The sequence below is a fragment of the Chamaea fasciata genome, unplaced genomic scaffold (assembly GCF_029207755.1).
Source record: "Chamaea fasciata isolate MVZ Bird 193981 ecotype frontalis unplaced genomic scaffold, bChaFas1.0.hap1 SCAF_8, whole genome shotgun sequence".
NCBI lineage: Eukaryota > Metazoa > Chordata > Aves > Passeriformes > Sylviidae > Chamaea > Chamaea fasciata.
In genome coordinates, this window is record NW_027094093.1 from 2,673,432 (window position 1) to 2,687,475 (window position 14,044).

The window sequence follows — 14,044 nt, forward strand, 5'->3', positions numbered from 1 at the left end:
GCGCCGCTCGTTTCCGTTCTGCTGCCGTTTCAGAGGTGACTCCTGATGCAGTCATTTATTTATTCCTTTTGTTAGCGCAGGGGCTCGTTCCTCCATCCACCCATCCGTCCGTCATCCCAGCGATGCAGCGAGGAACGTGACGGGAGAGGACAGAGGACTGGCTGTCTTTGGCAGAGGGAGGAAGCGGGCGCTGCGTCTTCATCCCGCAGGAAGCTCGGCTTCACCTTCGGACCCCCATGGATCACAGCCTGCCTTCCTCCAGGGCTGTCCCGAGCTTTGTCCTGGCCGGGTGGGTGTTTGTGCTCCTGGCACCGCTCTCTGTGCGTGAGGCTGCACGCAAACCCTCCCTTGTGCAATTGGAGAAATGTTTCCCTTTGTCCCATTCTATTGCTTGCTGTGCAATCAAAATGCTCCCCCACCCAATACAATCTGCACTTTGCCTTCTTGGCCTTCTCTCTTGCTCCCAAACCCGTGTCTTCCCAGCACTCGAAGCTGCCAACTTGAGTTTTTTACTTTTTATTTTTAATTTCTCTGTTGATTTGAGTAAGCAGGGCTGGGTGTCAGCTTCCATCTGCCTCCCAGCTGGGAAGGGAAGCCTTAAGAGAAAGGGAGGGTGCTTTCAGCCTGTATTCCCAAAGTCAATAGGGAAAGCCTGTGAGGACTGGGAGAAATTCAGGATTTTTCCTCTCCCCTACCCCCATTAGTAAAAACTTGTGCTTTTGGAGAAAAAAAAAAGAGAACATATTGCTGTAGTTCAGGCAGTTAAACAAAATATAAATACAAGCCTAAGCAGTTAAATAATGATCTGGCTTTCAGTGCTACGTTTTGCCCAACACTGACATATTGCCACAGATTCCTCCATAGCTGGGTGAAAACTGCAGAGCTTTGCTTTTCTAAATCATAAAATGGTTTGACTTGGAAGGGACCTTAGAGATTATTCCATTCCACCCCTGCCATGGGCAGGGACACCTTCCACTATCCCAGGTTGCTCCGATCCGCCTCCAACCTGACCTTGGACACTTCCAGGGATCCAGAGGCAGCCACAGCTTCTCTGGGCACCCTGTGCCAGCGCCTGCCCACCCTCACAGGGAAGGATTTCTTCCCAATATCCCATCTAACCCTGCCCCCTGGCAGAGGGAAGCTATTTCCCCTTGTCCAAAGCCCCTCTTCAGCTCTCTTGGAATCCCTTCAGGAACTGGAAGGTGCTTTAAGATCTCCCCAGAACATTCTGTTTTCCAGGCTGAACAATCCCAGTTCTCCCAACCTGTCTCATTTCAGTGAGTGATGGATCACCTGGACAGCTGCATCTCCAAGGAGTTGCTGGCCACAGCAACTGCAATCTGCAATCACATCTCTTGGATCACCTGCTTGGATTGGTGGCAGATACCAATTAATCATGGCAAGCAGGCAGCAGCTTGACCTTCTGCTGATTTTATCTGAGGTTCCCATCTCTGCTTGCTTTCTTCTAGGGAGGTGGTTTTGTGTCGGGCAGATTTTTAATGCCTGAACACCAAGCAAAATCTAGTTTTTGTAATGAAGAGGGAATTGGCCCTGGCTCGCCTGTGAGGAACGTGCTCCCTTTAAAATGATACCTGAAAGGAGGAACCTGGAGAGGGCAGCAAGGGCTCTGCCCTTGGCAAAATGCAGGAGAGGGGAGGTTGTCTGTGACTTCTGGACATCCAACAGCTTTGTGGTTCCAGGTGCTGGCTGGTATTTTTGGAGAGCTGTGGAAGACTTTGCACTTTTGGGGGTTATTTTCTGGCACACTGAGCAAGGCAAAACCACTCCACTTGCTTTTTTGGCCAAGTGACCAGAGTGCCACTAGAGTGCCTTTAGTTTTGTTTGGGTTTAGTTTTTTGTTTGGTTGGGTTTTTTTTTTCCCTAGGATTTTCAGAGCCTGATTTAGCCAAGTTCTTCAGTCCATGCTTATTTTTAAACCTAATCCTGTCGCTCTCTGACATCACCGTGCTTCAATCCCACCAACACCCATGGACTTGGGCAAGCGCTCGGAATTCAAGTGGATGCTGCAACACTTTGCTCACCGACAGCTGTGGAGTTGGGAGGACCTCATCCAGGGAGAGTGGGGGTCAGGAAGGGAGATGGGGCACCTTACATGCCACCCTTTCCATCCATGGGATGGTGGGAGACTCATCCCTCTGTTGTTGTTCCCTGACGACCAAACCAGAAAGGACCCCAAAGCTCATCCAGTGCCACCCCCTGCCATGGGCAGGGACACCTTCCAAAATTCCAGGTTGCTCCAAGCCCCATGCAATCCAATCTGGAACACTTCCAGGGAAGGGGCAGCCACAGCTTCTCTGTGCCAGGGCCTCATCACCCTCCCAGGCAAGACTTTTTTTCCCAATATCCCATCTAAACCTACTCTCTTTCAGTTTGAAGCCATTCCCCCTTGAATTACCTGTGGATATAGGATTAAGTGTTTTTTTGGGAAACAAAATACGTGTTTCCTGGGGGCAGGTTCGAGGGCTAAACTTCAGCCCTGTATCTTCTAAAACGCCGTGGTTCAAAGGTGTCAGCTAAGCTGTGTGTGCTGGCTGGGCAGTGGCTCAGCCGTGCTGAGGTGGTTTAGGAGCTGTAGGTCGGTGTGGGCTCAGCAGGAGGCTTTGGGGGCCAAGCCCTGCTCTGGCTCACCTGGTGTTTTGGGAGCAGCCTGGTGGAGATCCCTGGGGGCTGGCAGGGCTCGGCAGGTGGATGGACCTCTGATCCCAGCATTTTCTCTGGGGGACACAGCCTGACTGACCCTCCTTTGCCTCACCTTCCCTGTGCTCAGGAGCCGTGCAAGGAGGGGGATTTTCACTTTGAGTCAGTGACTCCCTGGCTTCTTGTTGCTTTTCCTCGGCATTAGCTCTTCTCGCCCTTGGGGAGGGAGCGGAGGTGAGGATCTGCTGCCTCCCCTTGCCTTGTCTACCTCAATGCTTTATTGTGGCAGGGAAAAAACAAATCAAAAGAGAAAACAACTAGAGACATGCTGTTTATTTTTTTTCCCTCTTACATCTGTTTTCTGCTTTTTCACTTTAAAAAATATTTTTTCTCTCTCTGTTTCCTCTATTTTCTCTCTTCTTCTGTATTCTTTCTCTCTTTTTTTTTCTTTTCTCTCCTTTTTTCTCTATTTCCTCTTTTGTCACTTTTTCCTCTTTTTTTCCTTTCTTTTACTCTTTTTTCACTTTTTCTCTCTTTGCTCCCTTTTCTGCTTTCTCTTTTCTCTGCTTTCCTTTTTCTTCTTTTTCTGTCCTCTTTTTTTCCATTTTTCTCTTTTCTCTCTCCTTTTCTCATTTTTCCTTTTCCCCCCCTATTTTTCTCTTTTCCTCCTTTTTCTCTCATTTTTTCCCTTTCTTTATTTCTCTTTTTCTCCTTTCTGTCCGTTTTCATTTTCCTCTTTTCTGTTTTTTCTCTCTCATCTTCCCTCTTTTTTCTCTCCCTTTCCCTCTTTTTCTGGCCTATTTCCTCCCTCTATTTCTCTTTTTCTCCTTTTTCTTTTTCCTCTTCTGCTTTTTCTCTCCTTTCCCTTTTTTTTCCTCTCCCTTTCCCCCTTTTTCTTTCCTATTTCCTCCCTCTACATCTCTTTTTCTCCTTTTTCCTCTTCTGCTTTTTCTCTCCTTTCCCTCTTTTTTTCTCTCCTTTCCCCTCTTTTTCTCTCCTATTTCCTCCCTCTATTTCTCTCTTTTTCTCTCCCTCTCATTTTCCCTCTTCCCCTCGCTTCCATCTCTCTCTTTCCCCCGCTTTTCCCTGTCTCTTTCTCCTCCCTTTCCCCCCCTTTTCTCCCCTCCTTATCTCTCCCCTCCCGTCCCGGTATCACCTCCTCTCCTACCCCGTGTGCCCGCATCCCTCGCTCCCGTACCCGCAGACCCGCCGGGGCCGGGGCCGTGCCCGTGCCGGGGCTGGGCCGATCCGAGCCGGGGCCGGGCTGAAGGGCTGCGGGGCCGTGCCGGGGCCGTGCCGGGGCTGGGCCGATCCGTGCCGGGGCCGGGCTGAAGGGCTGCGGGGCCGTGCCGGGGCCGGGCTGAAGGGCTGCGGGGCCGTGCCGGGGCCGGGCTGAAGGGCTGCGGGGCCGGGCTGAAGGGCTGCGGGGCCGTGCCGGGGCCGGGCTGAAGGGCTGCGGGGCCGGGCTGGGGCCGGGCCGGGGCCGGGCCGCCGGAGCCGCCCCCGGGAGGCGGGCTCCCCTCACGGCCCATATAAAGCGGCGGCGGCGGCGGCGGGGCCGCGCTCGCTCGCTGCTCAGCGCTGCCGCCGGGCTCCGAGGTAAGGGCAGCAGCGGGGGAGCCCCGCCGGGGCTGCGGGACCCGCGGGGGGTCACACGGCGGCCGGCCCGGTCCGCTTGGTCTCGCAGCCTCCCCCGGCTCCGTCGCGTCCCTCTGGGCTCGCACCGGGTGAGGGGAGCCTCTTGTTGCCCCCGCCTGGATTTGCCGTGGCGGGAGGGCCTGGGGGAGCTTGGAGAGGTCACCGCTGCCCTGTGGGTGCCCCTGCATGCCCAAGTGCCATCCTCGGCTCCGCTCCTTCCCCCGCGGTTGTTGTTTGTTTCTTCAGCTCGGAACTGCGGGAGAGTTTGAATGTGCCGGGCTCGGTCTGGCAAAGCCCCTCGCGTGCATGGGTGTCCTCTTGTGGTGGCCACCTCCTCACGCTGGGGAGCCAGGGCACGGGAGAGGTGAAGGCGTGCGAGTGACAGCCGGCCCAGCAGTCCTTACTTTTCCTGGCATGGCTCATTTCCTTCTCCCTTGGGGAAAGGCAAAGCCCAGCTTGCCCACACCCCTGAGCAGTCGAGAGGCAGGTCTGAGTGCGGGCAGGAGCGGGCTGTGGGATGCTTTGGGAAACTTCTCAAATTGTCGAGTGCTTGGACGCTGCCGTGCCGTGCAGGGCTGCCCTCCTAGGCAGGGATGCTGATGCCTGTTTACTTTGTCAAAGCCTGCAGCGGGTCCTGTGCAGGAGGTGCGATGGGGAGGGTGCAATCCTGCAGGCTGCATCAGCTCCAGGGACAGCTCTGGGTGTCTGGAGCAGGAATTTGGGTACGTCTCCTTTCCTTCATGTCCTAACTCCCGTAAACTAGCAGCGGATGGACTCAGCACACGTGCCTGCCAGGTGAAGGGGTGCTGGCCTGCAGGAGTTTTGCAGTGTCTTGGACACAAATTCCAGTTCCAGCTTCCTTCACGAGTTTTTCGGATGCTGTGCTGTCTGCAGAGAGCGCTGAAGGTGTTTTGTTAGGAGCACGGAATGGCTTTATTGAGTTTGTCTGGTGGGTTCCCCCCCTCCCCCGGTACCTCCCAGCTAATCTGGGTGGGAGTCAGAGCTCGGGTTACAGCAGCTAATCCCAGACTACAGCTCGGTTTGTGGGGCTGTAATCTGTGAGCACAGCCCTCCTCCCCGGCGGGACCTGGAGCCTGGGAGGCCGGCTGGGTTTCGGGTTTTTATTGCCGCGCTGGGGATGCGAAAGGCACAGGCAGATGGATGCACGTGTGTGCAGCAGCCGTGCTCTCGGCGGGCTGGGATCGGGCCGAGCATCCTTCGTGCTCCTTAACATCCCCAGGGTGGCTTTGAGCCAGCAGCTGGATTGTGGTGTCCCCAGCACTGGTGTAAGCCCTAGCCTCAAGGGCTCTCTGCTGCCCTGTCGCTGCCTCTCTGTCGGAATCTGACACCCCTCTGCCAGGTTTGAGTTTCTTCTCCACGAGGTATGTGCTGGAGGCTTGCTGGTGCTGGCTGGTCACGGTCCTGTCCTGAACTGTGGTGTTGGGATGTGGAGTGAGCCTGTTCCTCTTGTTTTAGACTCCGTGCCTTTCCAGAGAAGCCCAGGCCCACCCATGCTACTTCTGTGGGGTGTCAGGGGTAGCCGGGTGTTCCTCCTGCTGTGCTCCTCTTGCTGCCTCCAGATACCATCAGGAGCTGGTGGCCTGTGCCAGAGAGTTGGAAGTTTTGTGGCTTTTAGGGAGTTTGCTTTAATTGCTGCAGGGTGTTGAGGTACAGGGACTTGGGGATGGTGTTGCTTCTCCCTGTCCGTGAGAGGCTTGGAAAGTGTTTGTGCTGGGGATGCAGTGTGGCCCTGGGTGAGGTCTGGCAGGAGCCCTATCCTCTGTCCCACTTGCAGCCCTGGGATGAAGTGAACATCCAGGGGATGCATCCACCTCTGCTGCCTGCAGCTCCAGGGTGGTACTGGCAGCTCTAGAGGGGCCTGTGTGTCACGGGGGGAGGATCAGCCCTTCTGCCCTGCATGGAGTGGGTTAAATCACTCTCTGCTTTCCCGAGATGAGCACAGGACCGGCTAATGCAGGATGGAGAGCTGCCACTCTCTCAGCTCCCTCCTTAGCCTGTGTTTTAGCAAAATCCATACTTAATTTGGTTTGAATCTCGGCTCCGTCTTTCATCAGGCCAGCAGGATGAAAGCCATAGGCCAGATCTCCTCCCGGGGCCAATTTGGGCCTGTTTGTGGAGAGATTTGATCTCCCCTGAATGTGTGCACGTCCCCCTCATTGTTAGTGCCACCAGCTTCCCCTCTGCTGGGACAATAGTGCCTTGAGTCCTCTCGGGTAATCTCCCCCCTTATCTCCCTTCTCTTCCGTAGCCTCTGTCCCTGACAGGCAGGAGGGTGGGAGCTTTGGGAAGAGCCAATTATGCAGATGGAGAAGGAAAGGTGCTGTGTCAACCAAGGTCTGTTTTTGGGGAGAGGGGGTGAGAAGAGGATATTCAACACATCCGAACTCTTCCCTGCTTACCTCTCCTCTGTGCTCCTGGAAACCCTGCCAAGAGATCCTGTGGCAGGCTCAGGGATATTTGGAGATCCCCTATTGCTTTCTGGTCGCTTGGCCACACTGGCTTTCCCCCAAGCTGGTCCCTCTCCTTCTGGGGCTGTGGTCATGGGGCAGAACAAGGTGACCATTTCTGGGGATGCTGAATGTGTCCATGGGTGGGCTGGCTGACCTGATGGTCCAGCTCAGGTGAAGCCATGAGGGAACAAGGATCCAGCCCTTGGAAACCCACCTCTGCAGCTTTACTCTGGCTGGATTCTGCACTCCAAAACTGGCCTGGTTGAAGCGTGGAGGGCACAGGCCTGTGGCTGGGGGTGGTACTGAGGGTCCTGTGAGGGTCCCAGGACCAAAAGCACAAGGGCAATTAGCAGCCCCAGTTGATGTTTTGTGTGAGACATTAAGGTCTGATGTGTCTTTTCTTTCTGCTGGTGAGGAAGTTAACAAGTTGCTTTGTCCACTGCCTGCAGGTAGAAGAAAGCACTGAAGAGGTAGCAAAAGCAGATGTAGAAAAGCAAAAGGGTGGAAAGGAGGCGGTTGTGGAGCCAACCATGATGGGGGAGTGTTTTGAAATCAAACCACTCTTCTAAAAAGAAAACTTAAGCTCAGCAGAGCTACACAGCAGTCAAGCTCGGATGTTTTTTTCTTTTCTCAACGCTGTGTAATAATTGTTAAATGCGGGGGATGCTTTGTAAAATAGAATAGGGGGGAAAGGGAGGACAGAGCAGAATTTCAATTTAAGTTTGGATAGGGGTACAAAGCCCTTTAGTTCCCTACTTCTACTTAATGCAGCTGTAGCTGGGCTTGACAAGATGCTGACCAGAGCCTGTGGTAAATGTTTTACGGTACCGTGTATCAGCCAGATCAATTCTACTGTGCTTGAGGGAGTGCAGATAAAATGGCTTAAAGATTCCCCTGCTGAAAGCGATAGGACCATCATTTATGCCAGAGGAGACAGATTTAGTCGCCTGACATTTATTTGGCCACGGTGTACTTTGCAGATTTCACACCCGGGGACGATAGCCAACCTGATGATGTCAGATGTGAGCTGGAAGAGAAGGAGAAATCACCCAAAATCTGGTGCTGCTCCTCTTTAGCCAGGCAGATGAGTTGTGCTAAGTGTCTTGGTTGTTTTACTCCACGGAATGCTCTAATGGAAGCCGCCTGGCAAGGGCGGGATGTTACTAAAGCAGCACGTCCCGGTATGACACGGCAGCAGAAATAGCTCTGTAATTTACGTCATTTCTTTCAATCCTGTTTTGCCTTTAGGTCGTTTGAAGTCCAATCTGAGCAACCATGAGCGCGCTTGACTTGACTTCCATCCTGGATTTCCTGGAGACGGCCAACTTGACGGAGATCAACTGGACGTGCAACAACGGCGAGTGCATCACGGTGGATGCAACAACATGCCCCGGCACACTCAACAAGAGCGCTCTGCTCTACACTCTGTCCTTTTTCTACATCTTCATCTTCGTCATAGGCCTGGTGGCCAACTCGGTGGTGGTGTGGGTTAACCTGCAGGCCAAAATGACTGGCTATGAAACCCACCTGTACATCTTCAACCTGGCCATCGCCGACCTGTGCGTCGTGATCACCCTTCCCGTGTGGGTCGTCTCGCTCGTCCAGCACAACCAGTGGCACATGGGGGAAATCACGTGCAAGATAACTCACCTGATATTTTCCATCAACCTGTACAGCAGCATCTTCTTCCTGGCGTGCATGAGCGTGGACCGCTACCTCTCGGTCGCCTATTTCACCAACTCCAGCAGCCGCAAGAAGAAGATCATCCGCCGCTGCATCTGCATCCTGGTGTGGCTCCTGGCCTTCTCCGCCTCCCTCCCGGATACCTATTTCCTCAAGACGGTCTCCTCCAGCAACGAGACCTACTGCAGGCCCGTTTACCCCGAAGAGAGCTTCAAGGAGTGGTTGATTGGCATGGAGCTCATCTCCGTGGTGCTGGGCTTCCTCATCCCCTTTCCCGTCATCGCCGTGTTTTATTTCCTCCTCGCCAAGAGCATCTCTGCCTCCAGTGACCAGGAGCGGAAGAGCAACGGGAAGATCATCTTCTCCTACGTCGTGGTGTTCCTGGTGTGCTGGCTGCCCTACCACGTGGCTGTCCTGCTGGACATCTTCTACAGCCTTCATTTCATCCCCTTCAGCTGTCAGATGGAGAACTTCCTCTACGCCACCCTCCACATCACTCAGTGTTTCTCCCTAGTCCACTGCTGTGTCAACCCCATCCTGTACAGCTTCATCAACCGCAACTACAGATACGAGCTCATGAAGGCCTTTATTTTCAAGTACTCTGCCAAAACTGGCCTCACTAAACTCATTGACGCCTCCAGAGTGTCAGAAGCAGAATACTCAGCTCTGGAGCAAAATGCCAAATGACTGCAACCCCAGAAAGAAACTTTCTTGACTCTCTGACCTGATGTGGTTTTTTGTGTGTTATGGGGGTTTTTTTTGTTGTTGTTGTTTTGTTTTGGTTTGGTTTGTTTTTTTTTACCCCTTCCTTTCAGTGTGCTTGTTATGAACGGGGCATGAATTCCAGCCTACAAAAGAGAGAGGACAAAGTGTAATTTAAGAGTAGGATCAGTTGCAAAGTGGAAGTGGTACCAAAATGAAAACCTTTTCTCCTCCTAGCCCAGTGTGGACTCCTCAACAACGCTATGCAAATGGAAAGACTTCCTAGCAGACAAAGCCATTGTGTACCATAGATAACATGGATAAGCTTCTCCTTCCACGTCTTGATTCCCTCTTGTCTCCTTGTATATGTTTATATATATATAGTGTGTGTTGTATTTAAAAGCTCGAGACTTTATTTTCTGCCTCTTGGTGTACCTTATACAAGTGTCTTTGAAAGTTAAATATATTTTTATCATGTATTTGAAGTGTATTGCTGATGAGTGTATCCAGAGTGCTGTAGTCTGTGTGTTAGGTGGCCATTTGGCTCTAAGAGGATGCTGATAAATAGGATGGAAATGATCTCTTGGGAGCATCCTCCCTGGCTGGCACACTTTACGGACCATGGCTTTATGTGGTGTCACACCCACGTGCTGGAGCATGAAATATATGTAGTGTAATATAGCTGCCATCATGTTAAAATTAACAGTATTGTCAGAGTCCTTAACTCCTACACCCCTGCTTCACCAGGCTGTATCCTCCTGCACAGAGTGAGTGATCTTACTGCTGAGAGTTGTCTCTATTTGTAAGTTATTTTTGTAAAATAAAGATCTGAGAAAAAAAACCCAAAACTGTGCCTACCAGTGGTTTGACTTGCCAGCCTTCTCCTCAGGAAAAAAAAAATAGCCGAAAAGGAGGAATCTCAAGGCCACCCTCTGTCCTTTGGTGCAGGAGTAGACAGATCAGTCAGAGTTTCTGGTGTTTGGTGGCCAGAAAGAATTTATGGAGGAATGGGAGACGGCACTGGAGCATGGTGAGCAGGGAAGGGGTGGGAGGAGTGGGTCTGTGCTGGTGGCGAAGGTAAAACTGATGGATTTATAGGGTAAAAGCTGCTAGGAATGATGAAAAGCTGTGTTTGTAGCTTAGAAATAAACACAGGGAAGGAAAATACGGAAGTGTGCAGATGGAGCGGATATTTGGACTAATCCAGGTTCAGCCCTCTGTGGTTTTTGCTGGCGATGGAATTGGGGGGTTAGCAGTCCTGACAGCACTAAATCCCTTTTTATCTCTTCTTCCCTTTGTTGTGGATTTGCAGGGCCGTAGTGTCCGAGTGTGAGGCAGGATCCAGGCGCTGTGGGATGCCTGTAGTGGAGCTTTAAGCCAGCAGAGGACTTGAATCATGGTGGTGTTCACCTCAGGACAAGGTATTTAATGTCAAATCAGTGATGTCTCCCAGCCGTCTTTGCTGCTCCATTTAAATTCCTGTTCAATCCAAGCATGCCCTGATCCCTCTGTGATCCCAACAGCCAAACAATTTGGGAATTGCTCTATTTTGTTTCTTCCTACACATTACTGCCTCCTCACAGGTCATCCTGTAAAAACAGGTGTTAAGTCTGCCATCCCTTCCTTGTGCTGGTGTTGCTAAAAAAGCACCAGTCCATTCCCAAGTGGGGAGAAATCCTGAAAGGAAAAGGATTTCTGTCAGGGTGGAGTGCTGGCGTAGTTTTTGTGCTGATGCTTATTGTATACTGTGGGTATTTTTATCTTCCTGTAAACCTTAAGATTCTGCCAAACTGCAAGGAAAGTTCTCCCTTGTGCTGACACTGGAACTTGGTTAATGCTGAGAAATTAATCCCCTGCTTTAGCTGGGCATTGCTTCCTTTTCCTCAGTATCCCAGTGTGTCCTCCCCAAAGGTGCTGGATACGGCTCTGGCATCCTGCTCCTGTCCACCTGTGCGCTGTTGCTCATTTTAGAGCAGCAGAACTGTTTCAGTTCAGGTTCCCTCTCAGGCAGTGAGTTGTTCTCACGTGATGCTGTGGCTTTACACTGAATTTTTTTTTTTTCTCTCCCTCTGCAGTTTGGTATTCACAGAGCGGCGTCAGCCCTGCACACAGCCCGGGTGGTGCTGAGTGTTGGGGAGAGCCTGCAGAGCTGCTGCTTAAACCACACTGATAAAGTCTCCAGGCCTGTTCCTTGGGGAGGTGAATCGTGGTGTGATGGTGCCTTCTCCAAGAGTAGGGTCAGACAGGGAGCAGGGAAAGGTCAGGACCGTGACCCTTGCTGTCATTACTGTGCATGCATAGATCCTTTCCAGCTCCTTGATGGGAAAACCTGGAGCTGAGGACTCACCTTGTCCCTTGGAAGGACAAGTGGAGCTGGGAGGCAGCATCCCCCCCCACCAGCAGTTTGGGAAGTGGGAACACTGTTCTCTCCAGGGATTGACAATGCTGAGTGGCCCCGAGGTGACCATGACTGTGGGAGGGCGGGTAGTGGGCAGAGGATGGGAAATAGGTGGATGGCAGAACAATGTGGGGGGACAATTGTTGTGTATTTCTCTTTAGGGCTTTGGTTTAGTTCTAAAAATCCTCAAAAATCAAACTGGCAGAGGTGTAATAGCTAAAAACTTGTCTGTGTTCTAGGAAGCTTTTCCCCTCTGTGGCACAATTCCCCAGCTGGTGCTTGCACTGAGACCAAAGTGTGGATCTGGACTTCCTGGAGACTGAAATGAGGGAATTTATCAGCACACAGCAGGTGAGTGAAAACAGGTGTCTTCTGTGAAGTGACTGTGACTTAGAGGGATTGTTGTGATGGCTGCTATCACTTTGTTTGGCCAAACGTCCCGAGCCTGGAACTTGGGGTGTTCAGGAAGAATTTCTTCATGGAAAAAGATGTTAAGCATTGGGAGGTGCTGCCTAAGGGAGTGATGAAACCCCTGGAGGTGTTCACAGAAGGACTGGATGTGGCACTTGGTGCTCTGGGCTCAGTGACAAGGTGAGGATTAGTCACAGGTTGGTCTTGGCTGGAAAAGATCTCCCCGACCATCAAAATGATTCCGTGATTGTGTTTTATGAAGGGTCCCTGCTTCTTCCTGCTGTGGCTTTGTGGCTTCCCGTGCCTGGGGATCCCCCTTGTTCCTCTGACACCTGCAGGTGTCCATGGGGATTCAGGTCTTACCTTTTTCAGGAGGTCAAATTCACTATGTTAAGGTTTGACTGGAAAAATGAGTACAAACCAAACATAATCCATAATCTTGAGCGAGTCCTCCTGTTTAACTCTTGGGCTTTCTGGTGAAAGCATCTCCACGTGCCTCGGAGGCAGGCACTGAGCAAATAAAAATACACCTGCTCCGTGAGAAAGGCTTTATTTCTCTTCTTCCATGGAATGTGCAGTGCTGCTTTATTGTTCCTTAAACACAGCTTTCCTTTTTATGAGCCATAAGCGATGTTCAGGTGCAGCACAGTGACTTTATATCAGCTCCTCTGGCATTACGCAGATAATGTACTGTAAGAAACACCCAACTGGCCCCTTTTCTCCTTGTGCTAATTCATGGTTTCAGTGACTTTAGGTACTCTCCTTTCACAAGTTCACTGAGCATAAAAGCCAGTTAAAATTCCTAAGAAGCAAGAAATAACTCAGCTGTGAGCAATATTGAAGCACGCGGGGGCGGGGGCAGCACTGCCAAAGCCCAGCTCTTAATTCTGAGAGTTTCTCCATGGGAAGAGTGCAGCTGGCACTTTAAAAAGTGAAGGGGTGTGGGGCTGAGCAGGGCATGATGTGTTGGGGATGGGTTTTGGGGGGAATTGGTGTGTGCAGAGCCCAGGGTTTGCTTTTAGCCTCCCTGCTCCATTAGGATGTGTGGCTGAAGAGCATCTGAGCCAGAGTCTGCTTCGACTTACACCCCGGATTTACAGTAAGATAATGCTGCCGATTTAAAAGGAGCTCTCTGGGATTTACAGGGCTTTTTATAAGCAGGATCAGGAATTTCAGCCGTAATCCTGTGCAAATGTATGGGTGTGAGTGGTGATGTGTGCATCTGCATGGCTAATGCAGAGTAATACCCATGTCCAGCCAGAATTTGGAGATGAAATCACAGCCACACAGCACAGGATAACCATGGCAGTTTGCTCCCACAAAAGTACTTGCATTACAGGGTTATAATGGGATTCAAATGAGGCTCCCAAAGATCCTGGCTTGGATAAGCCAGCTGTAACTCTAAAACATGTGGCTGGCTTTCCAACACCCACTGTCACGAGAAAAACCAGCCTCCTCCTACTTTGGTAGTTGCTGTTTGAAAGCTTTTTTTTTTTTTTTTTAAATAGAAGTCTTGATCTCTTTGGTTTTATTGTGGGAAATACATGCAAGGCCTTAGCTAAAGGAAATGCTGTAACTTCATAGTGCCAAGGAGACACCAACATCCCAGTGATGTGAAGCCACGGAGACCCCTCAATCCTAAAATACTGAGCAGGATGGTACTGGAGTGAGCATCAGAGTAAGGCTTTGGAGCGGTTTTAGCTTACTAAACAGGTACAAGAAAGCCCTGGGAAACCAACCAGACCCTCTGCAGATGATGCTTCTTGTCATCTTCTGGTTTGAAGCCAGCTCTGATGATGGATGGTGCCTCTTGCCTTTAGGTTAAGAGGGGAAAAAAAACCCCAAGCCCCTCTCGTGTTTGCTGTCTGTACAGTGCTATTTCCAGACTAAAGAAAAAGAGTTAAATTACATTTTAACAGAACAATACTGACAACAGCAAAGGTCAGGAAACTTTTACGTAAGGTCACCCTATCGATTGCAGCAGTGAAAGGAGAGACATCAAATACTTGGCCATGAAAGGCTGAAAAGAAGTAAATTCAGCATGAGATATTGAAACCCAAGCCTCTTTCATATGTGGCAGAGC

At 51.1% G+C, this 14,044-nt stretch overlaps 1 protein-coding gene across 2 annotated transcripts; it reads left to right on the forward strand.

Annotated features, from left to right (window-relative positions):
• Positions 1–268: 268 nt before the first annotated feature.
• ACKR3 (atypical chemokine receptor 3) lies at positions 269–9,631 on the forward strand. Of its 2 annotated transcripts, none has more exons than XM_066189393.1 (2): positions 269–289; positions 8,016–9,631. In XM_066189393.1, the coding sequence occupies exon 2, from the start codon at positions 8,043–8,045 to the stop codon at positions 9,135–9,137; it is 1,095 nt and encodes a 364-aa protein (XP_066045490.1). In that variant the 5' UTR covers positions 269–289; positions 8,016–8,042; the 3' UTR covers positions 9,138–9,631. The 2 variants fall into 2 exon arrangements, with proteins under 2 accessions (XP_066045490.1, XP_066045492.1); XM_066189395.1 differs by lacking the exon at positions 269–289 and adding an exon at positions 4,232–4,257.
• The last annotated feature ends 4,413 nt before the right edge of the window (positions 9,632–14,044 follow it).

Bases quoted from the DNA above. Each gene is read 5' to 3' on its own strand.
- ACKR3 (XM_066189393.1), top strand. From the start codon at position 8,043: ATGAGCGCGCTTGACTTGACTTCCATCCTGGATTTCCTGGAGACGGCC.